This window comes from Brachionichthys hirsutus, chromosome 5 (assembly GCF_040956055.1).
Source record: "Brachionichthys hirsutus isolate HB-005 chromosome 5, CSIRO-AGI_Bhir_v1, whole genome shotgun sequence".
NCBI classification, from domain to species: domain Eukaryota; kingdom Metazoa; phylum Chordata; class Actinopteri; order Lophiiformes; family Brachionichthyidae; genus Brachionichthys; species Brachionichthys hirsutus.
Genome location: NC_090901.1, coordinates 1,230,245 through 1,255,227, shown reverse-complemented (window position 1 = coordinate 1,255,227; position 24,983 = coordinate 1,230,245). Strand labels below are relative to the sequence as shown.

The 24,983-nt window shown below is 47.3% G+C and overlaps 3 protein-coding genes across 3 annotated transcripts; 2 read left to right on the top strand and 1 right to left on the bottom strand.

Moving 5' to 3' along the window:
- Nucleotides 1-291: 291 nt before the first annotated feature.
- Nucleotides 292-2,052, bottom strand: c1qtnf13 (C1q and TNF related 13). Its single transcript, XM_068739878.1, has 2 exons — nucleotides 2,022-2,052; nucleotides 292-1,337 (listed from the first exon to the last, which is right to left on the bottom strand). Exons 1-2 carry the CDS (start codon nucleotides 2,050-2,052, stop codon nucleotides 292-294), a joined length of 1,077 nt encoding a protein of 358 aa, XP_068595979.1.
- A 3,479-nt stretch (nucleotides 2,053-5,531) lies between these two features.
- On the top strand, nucleotides 5,532-11,482 carry nudt4a (nudix (nucleoside diphosphate linked moiety X)-type motif 4a). Its single transcript, XM_068739082.1, has 5 exons — nucleotides 5,532-5,743; nucleotides 7,650-7,760; nucleotides 9,393-9,437; nucleotides 9,656-9,743; nucleotides 10,181-11,482. The coding sequence occupies exons 1-5, from the start codon at nucleotides 5,645-5,647 to the stop codon at nucleotides 10,399-10,401; spliced, it is 564 nt and encodes a 187-aa protein (XP_068595183.1). The 5' UTR covers nucleotides 5,532-5,644; the 3' UTR covers nucleotides 10,402-11,482.
- A 117-nt stretch (nucleotides 11,483-11,599) lies between these two features.
- Nucleotides 11,600-24,393, top strand: eea1 (early endosome antigen 1). The gene is made up of 30 exons (XM_068739081.1): nucleotides 11,600-11,709; nucleotides 13,353-13,433; nucleotides 13,505-13,617; nucleotides 13,699-13,753; nucleotides 13,836-13,901; nucleotides 14,032-14,062; nucleotides 14,139-14,243; nucleotides 14,359-14,480; nucleotides 14,709-14,864; nucleotides 15,290-15,304; nucleotides 15,585-15,701; nucleotides 16,083-16,421; nucleotides 16,842-16,991; nucleotides 17,368-17,487; nucleotides 17,627-17,830; nucleotides 17,930-18,130; nucleotides 18,249-18,362; nucleotides 18,481-18,636; nucleotides 18,754-18,893; nucleotides 19,067-19,397; nucleotides 19,495-19,596; nucleotides 19,689-19,883; nucleotides 19,986-20,168; nucleotides 20,242-20,427; nucleotides 20,498-20,629; nucleotides 21,180-21,365; nucleotides 21,452-21,690; nucleotides 21,862-21,982; nucleotides 22,069-22,167; nucleotides 22,297-24,393. Exons 1-30 carry the CDS (start codon nucleotides 11,686-11,688, stop codon nucleotides 22,417-22,419), a joined length of 4,206 nt encoding a protein of 1,401 aa, XP_068595182.1. The 5' UTR covers nucleotides 11,600-11,685; the 3' UTR covers nucleotides 22,420-24,393.
- Nucleotides 24,394-24,983: the final 590 nt, after the last annotated feature.

Below are 24,983 nucleotides of genomic sequence, written 5' to 3'. Positions count from 1 at the left end.
CCATGGTGTACCTCAAAATCACCTTTATATACTGGTAAATGTTTATAAACTACACATCATTTACATATAGGCATGCAAACATTTATACACGACTTATAAAACCTCTCAACATATAGAAATAAGAGGTTATACTTGCAACGTATTCCTACGGGTCTAAAATAACCACATCAGTGCTGTTTTAGTGTTCTTGATTGTATCACAGCGCCATCTTGTGGAGACATTTAGCAGAAAATGTCCTATTATTTCCTATAAAAACAATGAATAAACATAAAAGCAGTAAATGTAAGCCATTTAGGTGTCCGCCCTGTCCTCTGCGTCAGGATAAACCAGGAAGCCAGAGAAGGTGGTGTATCTCCCCTGGTTGCTGTAGACAGCGTAGCGCTCGTCCTGCTGGCTGTACAGCCACACGCTGTCACCCCGGCGGAGAGACAGCAGCAGGCTCTGGCTTTGCATCTCCCGTCTCTTGGACGTGTCCTCGTCAAACACCATTGCCTGCACCTCACCCTGACCGGTCATCAGCTTCACGGACACAGCCTTGCGAGGGTGTTTCCCCACAGTGAAGGCGAAGAAGTACGCACCTGGGAAGCGGCACGTGAATAAGCCGGAGCTTTTGTTGAAATGCCCCCCGATGTTGACATACTCCACATCAAAGGTCAGCGGGGGCTTATTCTGCTGCCAGCCACTCTGACCCATGACCGTGGACGTTCGTGCCACAGAGAAGGCTGACCATGGCTGCTCTGACCCCTGACCTCTGCCCCAGACATCAGCCTGAGGGGGACAGTTTGGCTGGGACACACCTGGAGACAGGTGGTTGGTGATGGGGCTGGTTAGGGAGATGTCAGGATAGACAAGATAACCGGAGAAGGTGATGTAAGGGCCGGCATTGCTGTACGAAGCGTACCGGGGACTCTGCTGCAAAAGCAGCCACACGGTGTCCATTTCCTTCAAAGGGACCATGATGCTTTGGCTCTGGACTTTCCTCCCTTTCTTGCGGTAGTCATCGTAAGCTATGGCCTGCACCTCCTCTCCGTTCTTCACCAATATCACAGAGAGCATTTTCTTTGGATATTTGCCCACAGAGAAAGAAAAATAGTACGCCCCGGGGACGCGGCAGCGGAAATGGCCTGTATCTGGATTGAAGTCCCTCCCAATGTTGACCTTGAGCCTGTTGAAGGTCATCGCCTTCTGCTTGCCCCCCGTTATGCTGTTGGTTCGGGTGGCAGAGAAAGCAGAGCGGAGACCTGTCATTACTGGAGGTGCATTCAGGGAGGAAACGGCTCCAGAGCAGACGATAGTGATGAACACACATGCCAGGTAGCAGTGTGTGCCGCTCCGGACTAAAAAGAGAGGAAACGACATCACAGATGACTTAAATGACCCAACTGTCCGAGCAGCTATCAGAGATGTTTAAAAAAAGCACTTCCCATAATGCCTCGTTATGAAATACTCAAAGCTGGTAAGGGGGCCTGACGAAGCCCCGACATGATCTAAACGCCAGCACTATAATGCAGCTGATATTGTCTGTTCTCTCTGTGCACTGAGGGAAGGAACTAGATTAGGTGCTGGTTCATCTGTTCCTGTCTATGGTGAACAATGGAAATATTTCGGAGGGATAATGAGGCGAGGCAGGCAGAACAATGAAGTATTACTTCAAGTTTCTGTACATTTCTATACATTGAATAACTTGGAAATACAAAATCTATCTTAACCAGAATTAATAACTAATTAAAATATTTTAGAATGTGCAATACCGGTAGTGAAATTGATGTCTCTAAAATCCTGCGTGAACAGCAGCCTTGCAAACAGGCAAACGAGAGCAGCAGCTATAAGGCTCGGAATTTAAACCTGGCCGTTTCCCCCGTTGCCTGCAATATACATATTTTACTGATTTTAAAAACAATCTGAAACACTGTGATGTTTTTGTGAAGTTACATTTCTGTCCCAATAATATCAAAATATATACAACTGGAATTATTGTAAAATTATCATGATTTTGGCTTCCACAGAAATGTCAGACGTACCTGTTGGGCTATGTTGGGACAGGAAATGCATGCTGGACGTGTTCTCCTCAGTCACCTTTAGTTTGCTGCAGTGCTAGTTTCCGTGTCTGACATGGCCTGACTCCCAACGGGGCAACGCTTTAGTCCGTACGGATATATCAGGGGGAGGAGCTCCACACCCCCCTGAATCCATGAAATTACACCCCGGGCGAGATCCCCTCTGAGCACACACACCCCCCCCCCCCCCCCCCAAACCACCACATCCTTCATTACATTTGAATAACACACGAGAATCTAAATACTTAAAAGTGGCAAAACAAATATATACTATCATATAAAAAAAATAACAAGAGCAGAGATACTATAATATAAAATGTAAAGAATAATATACAAATACAATATAGAATAAATATTCTGAATATCACACATGTAAAAACACACTAAAGACGATCTACTATTGCACTAAGAACAGAAAACACAAGCTAAAACTAAAACCTAACCTTTCTGGGGTTCCTTGATGCAATCTGTTCCCCTATTGATTGATTTATAATGATGAGCCGTTCCTGAGACAGGGTTGACCTAAGACACGTCTTGATCAACCTTAGCTTTGAAACGCTCCTCTCTGCTGGAGCCAGAACAACTGGCAGAGTAACTGCAATCCTGAAAAAGTCCAAATGTGGAGGCGGGCCGTAGTTTGGGGACCCCTGCTCCTGAGGCCTCATCTCACCATCACGACTTCTTACCTTAAACTACACACAGTGACGGGAAGGGAGTGAACCAGAAACACAAACGGGCAGCCACATTACCCCACGAACCAAAATCCAGAGTCACACACAATACTGTTACAGGACCTAATCAATACCTCTCACACCCAAAATTAGTGTCTCTCCAGCATTATCACAACGTGCAGAGGAGAAGAACGACTGGAGAGCATCTTCAGCCGGCTGGATCAATCAGCTGATCCTACACAGCTGCAGAGGACCAAACCTCAAATTCTAGTAAAGCCTCGGTTCCGAACCCAGGACCTTCTGGCTGGGAGTCGAGTGTGCTAACCACTACACCACCAAGACCTGAACGCCACCCTATCAAACATTAGGATCAATAGACAGTAGCATTGTTGACTTTAGGCCAGAGGCACTGGGTTCGAATCCAGTACGACGTCACCTGGTCAGAGACACAACAACACAACACAACAACACAACAACACAACAACACAACGACACAACGACACGCTGTGGTCTGAAATAGCAACTCATTATTCGACAGGTATGACTTTACCTCGGGTCTCCTCACCAGCACGGTGGTGTGTTGGTAGCATTATACCCTCTCAGCTGGTGGCGCTGGGATCGAGTCCCGCTGTGGGAGTGGGGTGGAGCAGAGGTAGCGGGGTGGGCCTAGGGCCTTACCTGGGTGGAGTGAACTGGACCGGTCCACTCCACTCCGCCCAGGTGTGCCCTGGGTCTACCCTGCTGCCCCTGCTCCATTTCATTCCCATAGTGGGATTCGAGACCAGGGCCATTTTACCCCCCACAGCAATGCTACCAACTATGCCACCGTGTTGGGGAGGAAGCCCCGCCCCCAACTGTAGCAACAGCAAAAAGGTTTGATCCTCAAGCTCCCAGGAAGCATGTTGGACCAGGCTGTTCAGGATTTCATCGTGAAGGACTGCTGACCCCTCAGTTGTTGAGGACGAGGCGTTCAGGGAACTGAACCCCAACCACAAAGGTTCACATAGAGAATGTCTGGGGGGGTAGTTGATGAAGCCCCTCCCTGCCTCGAGGACAACTACAGAAGCATCTTCACGTGGAGCGTCGAGTAATGAAGGGGGCGTTTCCGGGAAGCGTGAGTCAAGGCTTGTTTGAATGGAGTCAAATTGACCCCAAAGATAACAGGAGGGTTAAGATTTGGGCCTTCAATAAGTTGCACACTTATTATCTTGGTGAGGATCAATGTGTATTAAGACTTTAAGGCTTTCAGTTAAATTAGGAATTTTCATTGTCATGATGTAGTAATTAAGACAATCTGTTATTCTGTTATATCCATTGAGAAAATATCAGGAATGATTTAGAATGATTATTGGTTGTCACAGAACAGCAGCCACAAATCTCCTTTGGTTTTTCTTTTACCGCAGCATTACTTTGGCAATAATGAAGAACCATCATTTGCGTTTGCACAGGTTTTATTGATAAAGCCATTTGAGGACAAGGTGTATAATGGAATCTATAATGTAACAGCAGCAAAAGGACCAAGCCTTTGAGCCCTCGGAGCGTGAGACTGGAGCGGGGAGCGGGGAGCCCCCACTGCTGTCTGTGTTTGTACGGCACCCTTTTTGTCTGTGGGTTATCTGAAGCATTTTAGGAATCTCACTCCCGGCTGCATTCAGGCACAGGATGTCAAAAGCAAGAGTGGCAGCTGCTGCTAAGCTTATTTATTAGAATGTAGTTCTGATAAAAATGGAAGTAACAATGTCCTGTGGGTGGCTGATTCAGCACACACACACATAGAGGATTCTTTTCTCTCCTCCTGTATTGTAAAACACACACACTACTTCTTCTTTCTTACACTACCCCCCCCCCCCTCCATTTTCCTGTATCAATCACACTGTTTGTCCTTTTTCAGATAAATGGTCAGCAGCTCTGCAAATTCTTACCGTGCTGCTCTCAATCCAGGCGTCACAAACTAAGACTAAGCCTTTTTTTTAAATACATTGGTAAATGTTCATGTAATTTGTTCATATTCTTTCTCTCCCTTGTTGTGCTGATTTGTTTGTTTTAATTTCACAGCCAGAATGTACCAGACTTCAGTGTAGACCGGTGGAATTGAAATAAATAAACTGAATTGCCCCCTGGGATAAATAAAGTTGTCTGAACTGAACCGCTCAATGTCCTCACCTGTCGCGGGTGATGGCGCTCCACGTCCACGAGAGGGAAGCACTGAGCTACTTAGTCTTATTTATTACCTCTGACAAACAGGGTGTGTCTCTTTGTTGATTCGTTTATTTGTAATTTAGCAGATATGCTCAAAACATCTGCTGATATCTATTAATGTGCGTTTTACAAAGCTTTACATCTCACAGTAATTAATAAGTTAATCTAATTATGAGGGGAATGAGCTGCATGGCGGAGGTCTGCGCTCTCTGCATCTGTGGTGTAAATTGTTTTTATTCTATTGTTATTTTGCATCAATTGAGTAATTTAATATTGGTTTTATTTGTATTGTTAAATGTCGATGATTTATGTACGAAGGACTTTCAACGGAAACAAGACCGCAAGGGCTTTTTAGAAATGCTCCTCTTAGACAGGATGTGTGACTGTATTTATACTGTAATACATGCTACTGTGTGACTGTACTTGTACTCTAACATTCTATCTAATAAATATATTCATCATCATCATCAGGAAAAAATATAAAAAGCCGATTCTGTAGTGGAGCCCGTGACCGAGTCTCGTCTAGGAGCGGCCCTGGGTTCCAGGTTCTCCGCCCCCCTCCCTCCCCGGGGGGGGGGGGGTTGCTTCCCCGTTGCGTTGACAGCAGCGCTGAACTGTCACGGTCGGCACAACGCACGAATGGCCCGCGTGCGTGCGCGCGCGCGCTGCGGCTGAGGAAGGCTTCCGTCCGTCCCGACTCGTTTCGAACTGAACTAAATGATGAAGTTTAAAGCGAACCAGACCAGAACGTACGACGGAGAAGGGTTCAAGAGGAGGGCGGCGTGCCTGTGCTTCAGAGACGAGCACGAGGACGAGGTGAGCTCCATCAGTGCGCGTTATCAGCGCGGTCACGCGCACCGCAGGACACATGCCTTTAATTCATGTCTTAATGATAAGAAACGGTTTAATGTCCTGTCTGAACGGAAATGGAGCATTCATGAAGAGCTGGCCCGTCAGAGCAACTCAGTGTTGATTCTCAGTGTTGATTCTCAGTGTTGATTCTCAGTGTTGATTCTCAGTGTTGATTTGTGTCCCCATAACATTGTAGCACAACTCAGTCTGCAAATATACCGGCTGGACAGGCAGGTCCCAAACCGGAGCTTTAAGGACCATTTATTAGTCGTCATGGTAATAGACTAGTTAATATGGACAAAGGTATTCACTGGGGTAAGGGGCTGTCTTAGATCACACTTTATGATGGCAGCCCATATGAGATAAGAGGGGGGGGGGGGGGGGGTCACACTGACTCCAACACACCAAGCGACCCTCAGCAGCAATTTATAGAATCTAGGTGAAGGGACTCGCTGTCCCCCGACGGATCCGTTTTCCTGTTCCCAACTCTCCGGTTCATCTGTGACAGCCTGACAGGCTGCTGATGCGTTCAATGTCACATCAGGATCAGCATCAGAATCAGGATCAGGATCAGGATCAGGATCAGCATCAGAATCAGGATCAGAATCAGGATCAGGATCAGCATCAGCATCAGAATCAGAATCAGAACCAGATCATGGGTTTCTGACCGTTTTTGCCTTGACAGAATCTGAACTGCTTTTTTGGGGGTAGATTCTCTGCATGCCTGATTTAGGCCTGATTTAGGCCTGGTTTAGGCCTGGTTTAGGCCTGGTTTAGGCCTGGTTTAGGCCTGATTTAGGCTTGATTTTAGGCCTGGTTTAGGCCTGATTTAGGCCTGATTTAGGCTTGATTTAGGCCTGCTTTAGGCCTGGTTTAGGCCTGGTTTAGGCCTGGTTTAGGCCTGGTTTTGGCCTGGTTTAGGCCTGATTTAGGCCTGATTTAGACTTGATTTAGGCCTGATTTAGGCCTGGTTTAGGCCTGGTTTAGGCATTTCCTCGTCAACCTCTGTCTTTGCTCTAACATCTTGCATCATGGATGTTTGCATTCGAGCGTCCTCCTCACTCTCAGGGGAGTGTGCGGCCTGTTGGGGTCGTTGACCTCTGCTAAGTCCTTTTGTGTCTGTACAGAAAGGTAAATGCTGATCCAGCGATTTCCGAGCCTCCGTGCTTCACGTGGCATTTGTGTGAGATTGTGCGCGTGTGCGTTACCGGCTGCCATCTTTCTATAGCCCCGTGACGTTGCGTTAACGCCGGAGTGAAGAGCTTTGCGTTGATGACATTCACAAAGGCACAGAGCCCAGACGGCGTGTTAAGACCTTGTTAGGGAGAGCGAGGGCGAGAGAGCACCGTTTGAATGTGAGGAACACCTTACCCAAACGCTGTTTGTTACAGCGGTTACTTTTACACCAGTGGCAATAAGTTTGGCGGGAAAAATGAGTCATTGTGAAGTGTCGGGAAAACAATACGTCGTGTGTGCGACCGTTTCTACGGTCTCACCCACGATGTCCACCGGGAGGAAATGGTCTCTTTCTGCTCCGATATTTTCCGTATCACGACACAGCATAATATACGTCATTTAACACGGGGCGACTTACGACAACAAAACCCTCTGAGCGAGCCCCTTTATAAGAATCGGTGCTCTCAGAATCACAGGTGTGTGTTCTCTCTAAGCCACGCACGTATTTACGTGACAGTTTCCCATGATAAGCACGCGTTGCGCTCAGAAGTCCAGCCCTCGCTGCATTATACAGAACATTTGGTGAACCAGATCTACATTAGTAATTAGGATCACACACAGTGGTGAGAGAGCATCAGGCTTGGCAGTCAGAAGCCAGCACCCGAGGCCTCGTGGTATCCACTCTCTCTGAAAGGTGATACTGGTGAGCAGCAGTCGACATCCAGACCAGTGGATTGTGCCAGGAGGAGGAATGGAGCCCGAGGAGGAACCGTACGGAGCCGCTGTGAGGGAGGTGTATGAAGAGGTGAGCTGATCCCGAACACAAAGGGAAATGCACACTTCCACATTTAAACCCGGCTTCTACTCTGTCCAGTATCCAGTATGCACGCTGCACTTTGCACTGCTGCACTTTGCATTTGTATGAATTAGATTTCATTGATTTTGTAGATCATCCCCGGTACAGCGGACGCACAATAAGCAAACTATGGATATTGTAAATCAATGAATGTTGCTCTCTCTCTCTCTACCTGGCCAGGTAACAGTCCGCTGGGGAAATGGGCTGTGTTTGACATGGAGCGAGCTGTGAGCTTCAGCCATGCGTAGCAGCAGTGCTGATAGCTTTTAAGTTTGGCAGTGACATTTGGGACGGGTTTCCAGTTACCCACATGTTGTCCCTGCCAGGACAGACATTTCTGAATTTAGATGAGCTGCAAACCAGTTCCTATGGCAACCTAATGGGTCAAAGTGTCATGCCTACTGCTGTCCATAAGAGCAGCGCGTCAATCCCACGGGTCTCCATGGAGCATTCATTTATTCTTTCGTTTATTGTGCTTTACATTCACCCATTCACACACCAGTGGGTGACGTCTGCCATGCCCACCGGGGGTATTTGGGGTTCAGTGTGTTGCCCAAGGACCGAGGACCGACACGTGGACTGTTGGTGCCGAGAGTTGAACCGTTCACCTATCGGTCACCGGACCATCCGCTCCACCAGCTGGGCCACAGCAGCTAATGCTAGCATGAAGGTTGCTCAATCTTGGAGCTAAAAGAGAGAAAGATTCCGAGTGGGATTTATTATGGAGAAATGGTCGAGTGGAGGGCACCCAGGGAGCAACTTCTGGGGCTTGGTGCCTTGCTCAAGGGCACCTGAGCAGCACTCAGGAGGCAAACCGCACCTCTTCAACTACCAGTCCATGCTGGCTTTGAGCCAAGTCAAGTCCTTTTGTCCTGAGCTACCCCCCCCCCCAGCGCAGACATGGCTCTCAACCTGCGCACTGTGCTTGAGATAAGCTCCTGTGTCGTCATGGGGTCGCTCAGACTGTGTTCAGGTCACCTGGTCATTCCGTGCTTGCTATCTCACCGGCACGTGGCCAAGCTCGGAGGGCACTAGGGCGTCCGGTCCGAAACGTTCAGGGCAGAGACGAGCTGTTCCATTGCCTCTGATTTCCATCGCGACGCTGACGACACACTTGTTCTGATGAAGCCTGGCAGATGACGCCTGATTTATGTCCGACCTCGAGTGACTCGTTCTTGGTGCTCAGTTGACTCAAGTGGTACCAGAAATTGTGTCATTCCCCTCCTCTGAGGTCATCCATGCCTTTAGCTCTTCCAGATCAGTGTTTTTCAGCACTTTTCCAGAAGCAGGAGGTTTAACACACACACAGACGTCACCAAAGGTTACTGAGCGTTCACCATTAAGGGCCCCCTAATTGTGCAACCCCTGCCTTTCAGGCAGACCGGCAGGGTGTGTGCTCTTTCAAACTTACTATCATCGTAAAGGCTTTTTCATATACTAAAGCACGTATTGTTATTATTGTAAAATATATGTTAATTTTTAATGTTAATTAATTAATAGAGATGATTGTCCTCTTTATTCTCATTATGCTTTTTGAACATTGTCATTTGTCATTCCTTTTTTTCCCGTGTGTGTGTGCAGGCTGGAGTGAAGGGAAAGCTCGGCAGACTGCTTGGGATTTTTGAGGTAAATCTTGCCGTGGAATACGAGACGCTATAATGTATGACTTCTGTTGTGTTGGATGTATTATTACCGGTACTGTGTACTCGGTATCAGGCTGTTTTATTCATGCAACTTCTACCAAGGAACAGTTTAATCACAGCTAACCTTGTGTCTTTGCTGTATATGAATGTTTTGTATGCGTTGCATTGACGCAGTTCATGTCTTGATCTAAATCTTTGCAGCACAATCAAGACAGCAAGCACAGGACGTATGTTTATACCCTCATAGTGACAGAGACACTGGAGGACTGGGAGGACTCTGTCAGCATTGGTATGCTTCACGCTATCATATTGCTAACCCTATATTTAAATTCTGCTGCAGATATTTAAACATACACAGAAAAAAATAATTTTCCAACAAGTACTTGTTGATTCAGGGGTTTATTGGAACCAAGTTAATTTAATTGAGCCGTGAGACTAAGCCATTCCATTTCGTCAGCGATTACAAGCCTCGTTCATAGAGGTAAGGTGCGTCACCACAAATCACACTTGGAAAGGAGATCTCAATAAATAAATAGATAAATAAATAAAGTGCTGAACAACTGATCATGTTCCAAACATTTCAAAGCCGATTCTCTGGCTATCCGGAAACCATTGAGTTCCAATGTCATTTTTAAACGGCCGATATTTTCAGTGTAATTTATGATTCTGAATTTATGACTGTTGGTGAGTGCGAGCCAACTTGTCCTTTCTTCTGCGTTTTCACAGGGCGTAAGAGGAAGTGGTTTAAAGTTGACGAAGCTATCAGAGTCCTGCAGCGCTGCAGACCCGTCCATGCAGAATATCTACGCGGACTGACAAACACCTGTAATCCCACCTGCAGCCTAATCCCACCCAATGGCAACACGCCAAGCTCCCAAGTGACTGACAACAACACACCACATTATGCTGTTTGTTCCACACACGGCTCCGATCTGATCAACAGATAAGGCCATCAGCTGCAAGAGGACGTTAGTGTGGACATACGTGGATTGGATTGGAGTGGCTTGATAGTGCCAAATGTCTGTCTAATATTTAAGATTTTACATGGATTGTTATTTTTTTTTACTAGCTAATGGAGCAAATGCTCTAGAGTTCAGTTCTCAATGTGCTTCCTTTGCAACGCAAAGGTTCTACATGCTGAATAATTCACTAACTGTACACTTTAGTGTCTGGATTTGGATTTCACAACGATCTGAACTGGAAGTGTTTGATCTTAAAGGAAGCTGATTAATGCCATTCTGCAAGCTGTCCTGAAGAGAGGAAGTTACATGCGTGTTAATATTTTATCGCAGTTTTAAAATGTATTATACTTTCTGAGAGTATAAGTATGACCTTACCACCTTTATAGTACACACAGTATCATCTGTAATCACTGGTAACAGTACACCACTTAAACAAAGATCAGATTAATATATGTAACCGGGTCAGGTCACTCACCTGACACTGAGTAGTCTTTACACAAACAACTTTCTATTTGTGCATGTAGTTATTGTTGTCATGTGAAACAGATCAGAGTTTAATGTCACAAAGACAAATATTAGTACGTCTGGAGGAACAGAAGTACACAAACAAAGCTCGTTTTGGAAATGTGCCAAAGAAAATCCAGTATCAACACGCAGCCTGCACCTGACAAGAAATATGACATATCTTCTGATGTTGTTGTTGGGTTAATTGTCATTTATTTTTGTGTCCCCCCCCCTTATAGTCTGTGCATATCAGGATTTGAGCAAAATCATCAACCTGAAACAAAAATCAAAACAAAAGCCTTGTTTCTCTCAGGTGTTATAAGATGCAGAATGAAATTACAATCGAATGTACTTTATTTAGTACGTATTCACTGACTTCATTTGAGTAAGCCTTGTTGTTTGGTTTAAATGCAATATATTTAATCGTTGGCTATTTAGCAACGACTAAAGCAGTCGATGATGAACCTTTCTTTTGTGCTGATGCTTGTGTGACTGGAATTATTTGCTGCGCATCATGACGCTGAATGTAAACCCCTTAAAATAAAAAAACGTTTTATGATCATTCAGCTTTCCACATTTTTAAGATCAATTCAACAAAACCTAATTATCGCGTGTTTGATCCGCCTGTAGAGCCACCCAATGACCCCGCCCCCCCCGTTCGTCTCTACTGCCTGAGCTCAGTCAGGTGTGCGTTGTCCAGCGACATAAAGTTCGCCATTCGGATATTTATTTGGATTTTGTGTCTGGACAAACGTAATCGAGGCCATGCTTAGAAGAATACTTCAAATGGTAAGCGTCTGCGGTAATAAATTCAACCGTATTTCGCGTGGTTACAGCGAATCGTTTGAAGTTGTTCAACACAGGCCTGTCCTCGTCTGGCTTCATTGTGTGGACGTTGTATTTTCACCACCGCGTGCTGCGGATGGGCGGGGTTTGTGTTTTGTAGCCACCGGAATCAAGTGGATTGGAAATATGCTGCTCCCGCTGTTCGAAGCGGTGATTATCAAGCGCCCTTTGCGTGGGCTCGCTTCAGCCAAACATTACATGCTAACTTGGGTCGGTTGGTTTATGCTACTATAGCCAGCTAAGGGCGGCTATCTTTTTGTGCAACGCTCCGGTAAAATAAAGCGCCTAGCCGGAGTCGTTAATAAATATTTTTCCTCGTTAATGTATCTGGCCTCTGTATTGTGTTATTTATGGTTTCCTTTTCACGTCAAGCGACGCTATCTATGATTTAGCGCTGATTAGATTCGTCGTTCCCCCCCGACATGCGACAGCTGTGACGCTGATGCTAAATGGGTGCCGACTGTTTGATGTCAGCTAGCTGAATATAGAATTTTATTTGAATTCTCTACGATGTTTTAACAATTCCTCAAAAAGCTTGAGGCTGGTATGAACGCTAGACGCTATTTTCTGTGTTGGACTACATTTACCACAAGGCATTGCTGACGTATAGCGCTGTATTCCTGAAGTCCCGGCCTTCCAAGCAGGAAAACCGTAGAAACTTCATAAAGAGGGGCGACCTTTTACTTTAAACATTTAAGAAGTCATATAAATGAATAAGTAATGTGTGGAAGAATGTCACGGCTTACAACATTAACATTTGCTAATAAACATAACGGTATAGTGCAGTAGCGTCTTAGTTATTCGTGCTAAGTAGCTAACAGCAATGACATGGTCACATGCACGCTGGAACTATTTGCTTAGCTTGATGGTTACCAGACACAAAAACAACACAACACACATTATAGTCTAGAAAAAATGACTTTTCAGACAGGCATTGCGCAAGACCGCTAAAACTAAGATGACGCCTGTGTTGGCTCAAAGGTTATTTCATGACGCAAATGCTGAGCCTGCCTTGGAAGTGGTGTTTGTCAACTCTGCATAAGTTCTGAGACGACTGTTCAAAGTCCCCCTTCCTACACACACACACACACACACGCACACACGCACGCACGTAGATCAACCTGAGGAAGTGGCTCAGCCCAGCAGCATTCTTTCTTTTAAAGTCTAAAACCTTCTCCCGTGTCATGACAAGGGTTTCCTATTTAATGTAAACATGCCGGTATTTGGCATCTGACCAAATTCCGTTTGTATCTGGTGGTCGTGTTTGTACTAACAATCTTATACAAAGAATGCATGCTATTTGCTAAAGGCGCATCATTTTAATAATCACAAAGTTGAAAAGGATCAGAATTTCCTGCAACGACTGTATCATGAAAATAAAGGAACTTGAAAATAATTAAAGGGAAAGCCAGGTCAAAGATACAAGAATAAAAAGAAACTCCACGGGGGGGTTATTTTGCCTTTAATGGATAGGGCAGCTGAAGATATGTGAAAGGAAATGGGGAGATACATTTTAGTGTCTGTTAATTTATTGTGTGTTATTGTGCCTTTATACATTCCAACTGGTAAATCTTATTTGTCCTCAGACTCCTGGCAAGGGAGGCTCCCAGAATGCAGAGTCAGAGCAGCAGCCCAGCACGGACCTGAACCACGATCAGACCTCCGAGGTAACGTGGACTCGCTCTGATTAGCACGGTTTGGCCTGGTGCTGTTTTCTGAAGGTGCGTCTCTGTTTCAGGGCTTCATCTGTCCTCAGTGCATGAAGTCTCACAACTCTGCAGAAGAGCTGTTCAAGCACTACGAGCTTTTCCACGACACTGGAGATCTACCGGCTCACATGGCCCCTACACGGTGAGATGTTCGTCCTACGACGACAATATGGTGCGCATGATTTTATACTGTGTGATATTGCGAATCCGCTTTCTTTTTTAGGGAAGGCCTTACAATGCTGAGACAGGAAGTTCAGGACCTGCACGTTTCTCTTAAGGTAGGGATGCGTTTCCAAACCAAGCCGGTATGTAAACGATCAGCTCATGTGAAACCTGGGTTGTGTGTCTTCACTTGATTAGGAGGAAAAGTGGTTCTCTGGAGAGCTGAAAAAGGAGTTAGACAAAGTCCAAGGACAACTGAAGCAAGTAATTCCTTCAAGATATTAAGTATTTATCATCATGAAATGTTGGCCTGCTGAATATAAATGGGCTTAAAAACACAATGACAAGGTTTATTGTACTTGTACATAGTTTTCCGTTTTCCCCGATCCCACAGAGCGACGGACAAGTGGACTCTGAGGATTCAGGTGGGAGACGGTGTCTTTTGTTTAAGCTGTGGAAGCTGAACTCATCGATCGGTAATATGTGGCGCTCTTTTCTCAGGCCTTGAGAAGAAGCTGAACGAAGCAGAGACAGAAAAGTTCAATATAAAGCAGATGAAAGACCTGTTTGAGCAGAAGGCTGCCCAGCTTGCCACAGAGATCGTAGGTAAGTTTTAACCGCACCAGGGTGCTCTTTTATCACACTGCTGGTCTATCTCATCGCCTCTAAGCGCTTACGTTGTGTTTTGTCTTTCATCATTTTGAATCTTTGATTTTGATAGAGTTAAAATCCCGCTTTGATGAGGAGAGGAGCCTGAGGGTGGTTGCTGACCAAAGGCTGGCCAAACTGAATGAACGGCTCCAGAAAGAGAAGCAGGATAACGAGAGACTCCAGACGGAGCTGGTAATCCCCAAAATTAGTTTCAGCTGGTATTTATTCTTCCCTCACTCGACTTTATGAACTCTGTTCACTTGATTCTGAGCTGTTTGGTGGACGTATCAAAGCTCACCGCACCTGAGGCGACTTCACCTTAGTTACGGAAATATGAAACCAAAGAATTTAGATTATTGGAGCTGCAGAAGGGTTTTGTCTTCTGCAGTTTTAACACGCCGCCTCTCTCCTAACGCTCAGCTGCAGCGGCCAGGAGTGGAGGATGTGGAGGTTCTGCAGAAAGAGTTGATACGGGTCCAGACCCTGATGGACAGTACGACCCGCGAGAGGGAGGAGGAGACCGAACGCCTGAAGAACCACTACGAGCAGCTGCAGGCTAATTACGCTACCTCAGAGGTGAGGGGGGCAAAACGGGGCTCGAGGGGGAGCTGGTTCTCCTGATCTGCCCCTAACTTTACCTTATTGTGTCACAAGCTGCCATTTTCCCACCATGATAGGTCCTTGTAGTAAACATACGCGTGTTAATATGCTGCAGCCTATAAGCATTCTGAAACGGTAGCAAACATGCATTTAGATTTGCTGTGGAATGTTTCGCCTTCCCAACACTTCGTCTAAAGCGAAAGGCGACAGGTCACAGGTCACAGGTCACATCACATTCACACGTTTCCTGCCTCTGCGACAGTAAATGACAAATGTCAATGAAGCAAAGTGTCGTTTTTTGTGGTTGTATCACGACTGACCTTCTGTCTCTTTCCTTGCCCTTCTTTTTCTTATGCTCCCCAAATACTGTATTTCTCTCCATCACTCACTCTTTCTTCAAGATTCTTAAACTGGAGGTAAAACATTGTTGATTCAAGTCGGCCCTAAAATTGCTTTTTTTCTTTGTTTTGAGTTTCTCTACGTTTGAAAGGTTTTCAGAAATTGCTGTTTTTTAATCTTGCGTTACCTCCTCATGATTTCCTTGGCTTTTACTGTGCTTGATGTCTGATTGTTATTTATCCATGTTGGGTTTGCTTTCTTCTTTTACTTCAATCCTTCACGGCGCTGCATCAAATCCTTGAATATGCTGTAAATGGCTAGAAAAAGGAGTGAACGTGTCTCTCAAATGTATTGCAGGCTACCATATCCCAACTAAAGGCGGAGCTGGAGAAGGGTCCTCAGGAGGCAGCTGTGTACACACAACAGATCCACCAGCTGAACAGCAACCTCAGTCATTTACAGCAACAAAGCCAGGTGACAGACGGCGGCCATTATCACCAGCATCTGGGCTTTCCTAGCCAATCACTGCAGGCTATGGCGTGTGCCTCACTGTATAGAAGACTGCTTAGAATTTATTACAAGTAATTCATTCATTTTGATTGCAAACATATCATGGGCAGACCTCTGACAGACAGCAGGGGTGATCTTTGCTGTGCTAATCCTGTCATTTGGGATGAAATGCACTATTTCTATATTCGGCGTGTCATTGCTCCACGAGCCAAGTGGGTTTACGGGTAAGAAATGCTTCAGTATTAATTCATGGTGGCTTTGTATTCCAATCAGGAACTTCTTTTGAGGTGCGTATTCATGAAACTTCTGGGCTCATCTGCTTTATGTCCTCTACACTTCTCACAGAGTCTTGCTGAGAAATTTGCCCGTAAGGAGAAAGAGTATCAGGACCTTGAAGATCGTTTAGGAGCTGAGAAAGCTGCTAAGAAGGAAGTGGAAGGCAGCCTGAGGGGAAAGGAGCTGGACGTTCAAGAGCTTCAGGCTCGTGCTGCAGGGTCCGATGCTTCCCTGGAGAAGGCCCAGAAAGAACTCGGAGAGAGGGCTGAGGAGGTGGCAAAGTTGAAGTGTGAGATCGGGGAGCTGGAGGTGAAGCACACGGAGCTGAAGGTTGAGAGAAAACAGTTGGAGCAACAGAGGGAAGAGAAAGACACGCATGGGGCTCAGCAGCAGTCCGAGATCAGTCAGGTTAGTAGGGCGGATCAATGCAGGTCCCAAAGCAAACGGGAGCAATGAATGAGCAGGTTTTAGCCCTGCTCGCCACATAAAGGTCACAAAAATCACCTTTGACATATATCGCCTTACTGGCCCACTGCTCACACGTACATGACACCTTTTACGGAACGCTGACATCCTTGTGAACGCGCCCATCGGTTTGGCTGATCCATTTTCAACGCAACAAAGGAATCACAGATCAGAGATTTTGTTTTGGCACTGTTGTGAAGTGACTTTTCTCCAAGTGCCTAATATTCAATGCACATTCATCAAGAAACAACGTCAAAGAGGTCTGCAGGAATCCACACTGCTTATCCAAGTATCTAACCTGCATCCTGCGTTTATGAACATTCTCATTGTGGGTTCTCCTCTAATCTCTTTTGCTCCTTGTAGCTTCATGCCAAACTGCTGGAGACGGAGAGGCAGCTGGGAGAGGGGCAAGGTCGCCTTAAAGAACAGAGGCAGCTGTCTGGGGAGAAGCTAAAAGACCGTGAGCAGCAGGCGGCTGACCTGCAGCTCAAACTGTCCCGTACTGAGGAGCAGGTGAGCGTCTGATGATCACTTCAGGGAAAACGAATCGGTGCAATATATCCATCTTTAAGAGTATCTAATAATATGATGCATTTAAGGTGTCGCAGGTTCAGATTCACATCACTGATGCTACTCACTAATCAATACATGGCTATATCTGTGTCTTGGGTGTGCTTGCCGCCTTCCTGCATTTTTTTGTGGGACAGTGAAGAGTCTCAACGCTGCCATCTAGCTGTCAGGAGTTTAAATACAGAACCAACTGAACCACAACGACAAATCTTCACTTTTAAAACTATTAAATTGAAAATTCCTTTACACATGTAGTGTACTTTGACATTAATGTTAAAAGTATTTGTGTTAAAAAAAGATGTGTGTCGTCCATCTGTAGCTGAAGGAGAGTTCCAATAAGAACACAGACCTGCAGCACCAGCTGGAGAAAGCAAAACAGCAACAGCAGGAGGTGCAGGCGCTGCAGCAAAACACCAACGGCAAACTCCGTGAGGCGCAGGTACTGCTCACATGAGGAGGAGAGAGACCGTTTAAAAGTCTCCGTTTTTGCCCTGAATATAATATAAGTGAAAATATACTTATTACTTTAACTACACAATTTAAGATTTCTGCTCTGCTGGCTTGTCTTCATGCTGTAGAATGACCTGGAGCAGGTGCTGCGTCAGATCGGAGATAAGGATCAGAAGATCCAGAACCTCGAGGCTCTCCTACAGAAGGGTAAGGACATTGTGAGTCAGCTGGAAGCCGAGAGAGAGGACTTGTGTGCCAAGATCCAGGCCGGGCAGGGAGAGACGGCGTTGCTGAACCAGCTGAAAGAGAAAAACAACGCACTCCAACAGCAGGTGGGTTTCGCAGTTAGAACCTGCAGCACAGATGGAAAACGAGCATCGTAGAGAAAGGCCAGCTTTGGTTGTGATCTTTTCTGTATGGTGATCTGTAAGGTCTCGCAGCTGACAGACAAGCTAAAGAACCAGTCGGAGAGCAACAAACAAGCCCAGGATAACCTCCATGAGCAGGTCCAGGAGCAGAAGACCTTGTTGCGCACAGCTCAGGATCAAGCCCACGCCCTGGAGCGCTCAGTCACCGAACTCGATGCCCAGCTCACCGACGGCAGGGAAAAAGTCACTCAGCTGGATTCTCAGGTCAGTCTGTATTTAATAACCCCGGACACCGTAAAATGGGGCAATTCTATTGTTCTCCAAAACTCTCTTTCCAGAAATGCATTTAAAAAAATGAAGCTGCTGATGCGTTTCTCTTCAGCTAAAGGCAAAGACGGAGATGTTGCTGTCTGCAGAGGCTGCCAAGGCTGCACAGAAGGCTAACCTGGAGAATCACCTGGAAACTACCCAGCATGCTCTGCAGGACAAACAACAGGCACGCTTCTTCACTGAGCCACATGAAAAATCAAATATTCGGAATTGAAGCACAATCAAAATGTTTTAATTTCTTCTTTTATGAAAATATGCCACTCGTCTACTTCTATGCTGCACAGGAGCTGAATAAAGTTCATAAGAAGGTCAAGGAACAGACCCAAAGCCTGACGGAGAGACGGGAGCAGTGCATACAGCTCGAAACCAGTCTGAAGGAACACAAAGACAAACTCATGTCCTCAGAGCAGCGCGTGGAGCAGATGGAGGGACACACCAAGGTCGATTTGGATTCTTACTATGGCTCTCTGATACCTGACTGTTAACAGGCTAATTGGTTTTTATTTCGCTTGTGTCCTTGGTGCGCATACACTTTAAAAACATTAAAAATCTGACAGAAATTGGAGTCCCAGGTGGGGGAACTGCAGGCCATTCATGACCAGGAGCAGCAAGAAGGGCAGAAGCTTCACAAGGAGGGGTTGGAGGTCAAACGGAAAGCCACGGAGCTACAGCACTTATTGGAGACAGAGAAAGCAGGGTGAGGTCAATGATGCCGTTGGATTAGGCTTCATTCAGAGTTAAATGTCAGTACGGTTGACTAACAGCCAGTGGCTGTATCTTAGTCGTGGTGCAATATTCTCTTTACCGTTTCAACTTGAAATAGTTTAATTTGAATGGCTTATCCATAAAACAACAATGGCTTTTCTTTAGGTCTGCGACACTACAAGAAGAGTTCAAGAGAAAAGCAGCTGCTCTGGGCGACATTCAGAAGCAGCTTGAGCGCAGTGAGCAGGATAAAGCGACTCTGAAGGGGAACATGCAGCAGACGGCCCAGGAAGGAAAGGCTAAGCAGGCAGAGCTGGACAAAAAAGCTCAGAGTCTGTCAGCGGACGTCCAGAAGCTCCGGGAGGAGAAGGAGGCTCAAAGGAAGGAGCTTGCTTCTACTCAAGAGAGCCTGGGAAAGGCTAAGGAGGCGCTGAAAGAGAGTCAGAGTCTACTGGACACCGAGAGGAAGAACCACAAGTCAGCCATGGGGGAGAAGGTGGGTCCAGTGACATGCAGTAGAAATCCAAACCAAACTACTTCCACTGTCTGTGGCCACCAGGACAAACCAGGATATCCATCCGTTTAATGCGCAGGAAAAATCCCACGAAAAGGCCAGACAGGATCTTCTGAAGAATAACCAGAGCCTTACTGAAGCAGTGAGGGGATCTCAGGACCAGCTGGACCAGATGAGAGAGGTGAGCCGCTGTAAAAACAGTAAAGCAGCAAAACGGCGGAGCTCGTTGTCGATGTGATACTTTGAGGCCTGTTTTGTGTCTGCAAATGTCAGGCAGAGAAGATCTTAAAAGTTCAGCTGACCACGGCAGAGCAGCAGCACTCCAGGGCTCAAGCGGCACTGAAGGAAAAGGAGAATCAGCTGCAGAAGCTACGGGTGCAACTGCAGACGGCCCAGGGGTCCTTCGAGGAGGAAGTGAAGAACCTGAAGGGCCAACTAGCAGAGTTACAGGAAGCCAATGTCAAGAAAGCAAGTTCAGGGACACTGGAATGTGTTCAGCCCTGTCCCTTCTTCTCCAGGCCAGTTGTGAAATCGTTTGCCTGATTTCTGGACGTACATATTTCTGTTCAGGGGGGCGAGAGCAGCCGGCTGAGGGCTGAGGTGTCGGGGCTCGGCCAGGAGCTGGAAGCTGAGAAGAGTCGGGCGACGGCGCTGCAGAAGGCCTCGGAGCAAAGCCAGGAGAGCCTTGCTAAGCTCCAGTCAGATTTCTATGGCAGGGAGTCTGAAGTCTCTGCCCTCCATCAAGATGTGAAGGTGGGCTTGATGACGTTCGTGATGCTGTTTGAGTCCTTCCTGTGATGACCTTTGTAACGTGTCTTGACTGCAGGTAGCAGAGGAGAGGCTGAATCTGGCTCAGGAGGAGCTGGCCGCTAACCAAAGCCATCAGATAGATCTGGAGGCTCAGATCCAGGACCTGAAGACGGCCCGAGCGGGCTTGGAACAGGAAGCGGCGAAACACGGCCAGAAGCTCCGGCAGCAGGCGCAAACGCTGCAGGACCTGCAGAGGCAGCAGGTCAGACAGCTGGAGCGACACGAGGACTCCTACAGTGAGACGGCGTTATTTAGTGTGCTTATTCACCCAGAGTCACATGAAGGAGGAGCTACAGAAGGAGAGGACTCGAGGGGAGGAGCTGAGCAAAGCAAAGAGCGTCCTGGAGCAGGACAACAGCAGGGGGGCTTCGGAACGGAAGGCACTAATGGAGAAGAGCGAGAAGGTCAGTCGCTTTTCATAGCAGCCTGTCCCTGCTTGCTACGGGGGAGGGGTGGGGCACACCCCGAATGCATCGCCAGGGCATCGCCAGGGCATCGCGGGCCACACAGAGACACAGTAGAGGACGCCGTGTTGTGTCCCTGCTAGCCCTCAAACCTTCAGTAGAGGACGCCGTGTTGTGTCCCTGCTAGTCCTCAAAGCTTCAGTAGAGGACGCCGTGTTGTCCCTGCTAGTCCTCAAAGCTTCAGTAGAGGACGCCGTGTTGTCCCTGCTAGTCCTCAAAGCTTCAGTAGAGGACGCCGTGTTGTGTCCCTGCTTCTCACGCTCTTGTCTTAAGGCTGAGACGCCGCAGGTCATCAGGGTCACATTCCTCAAAGTCATAGCTGAAGCACGTCGGAGTCGAGGAGTTTACAGGACTGGATTCTTCAGTCCTTCAAAGCCGTTTATTTCTAATTGAACAGAGCGGTGACCCCCCCCCCACACACACACACACTACCTCAATCCCATCTTTGGACCGAGTATTTCACATCGAGTTAAAACGCGTTGCTTTTCAGGAGCTGAGTGAGTTCAAGGAAGCCAGACGGCTGTTGATCCAGCAGAAACTGGAGCTCCAGGCTCAGGTGGAAGCAGGAGAGGATCGCCTGGAGCAGGAGCGGAAGGAGCACCGGGCCACCAGGGACAGCAGGCACCAGAGCGAAGAGGGGCTCCTCGCCCAAACCAAGGACGTGCAGGATATGTTGGTAGGGACGCCCCTAAAAGCATGTGATCCAGGTCTTTGAATGCTGTTCACTCCCTCTTCTGACTCAGCTATCGCTTATTTCCAAAGCTGGCAGAGAAGCAGGCCCGAGAAGAACAGGTGAAGCTTAGGGAGGAGGCGGAAGCCAAGATGGGGGTGCAGGTGACGGCTCTGAACGAGAATGTGGCCACGCTGAAGAGAGAGTGGCAGGGCGGCCAAAGGAGAGTCGGCGAGCTGGAGAAGCAGACGGACGAGCTGAGAGGAGAGATTGCCGTGCTGGAGGCCACCGTCCAGAACAACCAGGATGAGAGACGAGCTCTTCTGGAAAGGCGAGTTGAAGCCGACGCACAGCGAGGCATCACGCAGGTGCAGGCGCTGGGAGGAGCGACTTCCCTCCAATGGGAGCGCTCGATTCACGCCTTTCATTCAGCCTCGTGTCCCGGAAGGCGTTTTACAGAAGTACCTGGCTCGGTCGCTTACCGCACTCGCCTCACCTCCAGGTGCGTAAAGGGCGAAGGTGAGCTGGAGAAGCTGCAGACTAAGGGGGTGGAGCTGAGGAGGAAGCTGGACGACACGACGGCAGCCATGCAAGAGCTTGGGAGAGAGAACCAGTCGCTCCAGGTGAGTCCGGAACGGCTGAGCCCGAAGGAACGCGCAGCAGCTGCACCGCGTGGCGAGAAGCTCCGAGTCCTGTCTGCTGCTTTCAGATCAAGCAGTCTCAGTCTCTGACCAGGAAGTGGGCCGAGGATCACGAGGTGCAGAACTGCATGGCCTGCGGGAAGGGCTTCTCTGTCACCGTCAGGAAGGTGAGGCGGGTCTTCAGGGTTCACGCTCGTAGAAGGGATGCGGTCGTCTTGGGTTGTAACGTCTCTCCTCCCCCCTCTCCTCTCCTCTCCTCCCTCTCTTCTTTCCTCTCCTCTCCTCTGACCATCCAGCACCATTGCAGACATTGTGGAAACATTTTCTGCGCTGAATGTTCTTCTCGGCTTGTCCTCACGCCGTCTTCTAAAAAGCCAGTACGGGTCTGTGGGACGTGCTTCGAGGAGCTCCAAGGATGATCTCGTCCCTTTAACTACCCCCCCTAACCTGCGCCCCACATGTAACCCTTTCCCCTCCCGCTTGCTACTCCAGCAGGAAGGAGATGGTGTGTCTCTCTCATATTTTAATGTGCACTATAACGGACGCCCACCTGCACGTGACTCCAACACCATTTTGAAGGGAAATAGCTGAGTCACATGACGGGACTCCATTAGGATTGTCTCTATCTATTATTGTGCCTTTGCTGCTCCTGTGGACGACCGGCGGAGACGGTAACTAAACACGACCCATCTCATTTGAGGCCATGCTCACCGCGTCGTCGTTGTTTTGTATCCTGTAAAATGTTCAGCATCAGAAGCGACGGCGAGCGAGGGAAGACGTTGGTATGGTAATGTTGTAAATGACATCAATAAAGGTGATCGGTATACACAGAAAGATGACGTTTAAATGCAAATCCTTTTTGTTAACGGCAGTTATGCTACGCAACGCAGCATTCGGTGTATGCAGCTCCAGGTTTTCATTTTCAGTATTAAAATTCCTTAAAGAAAAAATCAGCTCAGCTGCAACTTGATATTTTCATCAATTAATGTTCCGATTTAATTTGTGACCAAATGATTCATTGTTTAATCCATTTAGTCCACGAATAAATGATGAGGAAGCCTTCTGTCCAAGACTCTTCGTCTACGGTCAGAAAAGGAAGGAAGATGATGTGACGTCGATAAATCGTCACGCCAGATGGAAACTAACTTTCTGCTGTTCTGAGCGCAGCTTTGTTTGTCGGTGATGTTTCTGCTACGTGATTTGAAGTCGGGTTACTGCAGAATGTTTGTGGATCGGATTAAAATCGATGTCATGACCAAAGAATGTCTGCAGCAGGAACACGGACTCATCGCGTGTTTTTAGACGCCTTTCTTTGTGAACTTGTGACTAATTCTCGTCCTGATCACGGCGTGCCATCCGGCGTTTCTGCTGTGCCACAGACGTGGAAGGGGGCTGCGTGATGAGACTTTTATTTTCCTGCTGCTCGTCTCCAGCACTGACTACTGCTGGAGCTGTGTGTGTGTGTGCGTGTGCGTGTGCGTGTGTGCGTGTGCGTGTGCGTGCGCTGAAATAGAACTACCTAGCTGTATTGCTGTAACAGTGTCTGCTCAGAACTTCACTGTCTGCTTTGCTCTTTGGGGATGACGGTGCTGCGTTCAGGCGCAGCCGTTAAGATCACGTCTGCAGCTGAGGATACTGAACTCCTGCTTTGAGTAATTTATACTTGATTGTTGACAGACTTGGGTAAACAGAGGTTGGGGGGGGGGGGTAAAACACCGTAAGCCGGGTAACAATGCAGACTGATCTGGCAGCTTGTTTCAGACTCTAGCTTACCAGATCTGCCCTTTATTCTTGTACGCCCATTAGGAATGGAACCCCCTTCTCTTTTGTTATTTCTACCTCAGATTGGCACAGGAAAAGCACCAGTTTGAAACCTTGGGATCAGAAGAATTGACATTGCCTGCATTTGATTTACTTATCAAGCTGAACAGTCCCTGAAAATCGAGGTAATTTGCACCTTGTTGTATTCTGGACTGAGAATCCAGCTGCATATGCAGGATCAGCACGTTTATACAGACTCCAGCATGTACTTTACTGCTCATTAATACCAATGCTGTCATTATCTTTGTAAATATTTGTAATGAAAAATGAGATCTATAACACCTGTGTATGTAGAAACATGGCAGTGAGGGCGTGTGGAGCCGTTTGTCGCTCGCGTTTGTGTTGCTGTCCGTTATCATGCATGACGGGACCGACCGGCTCACGCCTCGTGTGTGACGGTCGTGAAGCTTCGCCTTTGGCCACCCGCTTGTGATTTAAAGCTCGTTTTGCACCATGCATTTACAGGTCAGCGTGGCCTCGGCTCAAGGGGCGAGAGGAGTCGTGTGACTTGTTCACCTGCACCGTTCGATTTTCTAATTCATGTCGACACAAATAAAAACATCCAGTACACATTTCTATTTTCTCATGTCTGTCTTTCAACTTTTATAAATGCATGATTCTTTGAAACTCGAGTTCATTGTGAGCCACCAGAAGCAGAGAACCCTTTGATATGAAGCGCACCTTCACTAGATGGATCCCAGGCCTGTAGAGCTGCTCATTTTACTTCCATTTCTGTTCTTGCTATCCAAAACTGGATGCAATTGAGCATAATTATACTTTTCATTAGGAGGCGGAGGGGAAAGATGGAGCAAGGATTACATCCGGCAGATCCGCTGCAGGGGTCCCAAATTAATTAGATGAGTGTAGAGTTCTTAAAAATGGCAAATGGTAAACATTTATTTATTTTACACTAATGGCAACAATCACATTTAAAAGACAACAATGTGCTGGAACTAACATGTACAAGACAGCGAAGTGCTTTAACAGCGGCCCCAGTCCGGATCCTCGGGTGGCTCGGTGACTCATATCTGTGAGGACTCCAGCCCCAGTCCGGATCCTCGGGTGGCTCGGTGAATCGTATCTGTGAGGACTCCAGCCCCAGTCCGGATCCTCGGGTGGCTCGGTGAATCGTATCTGTGAGGACTCCAGCCCCAGTCCGGAT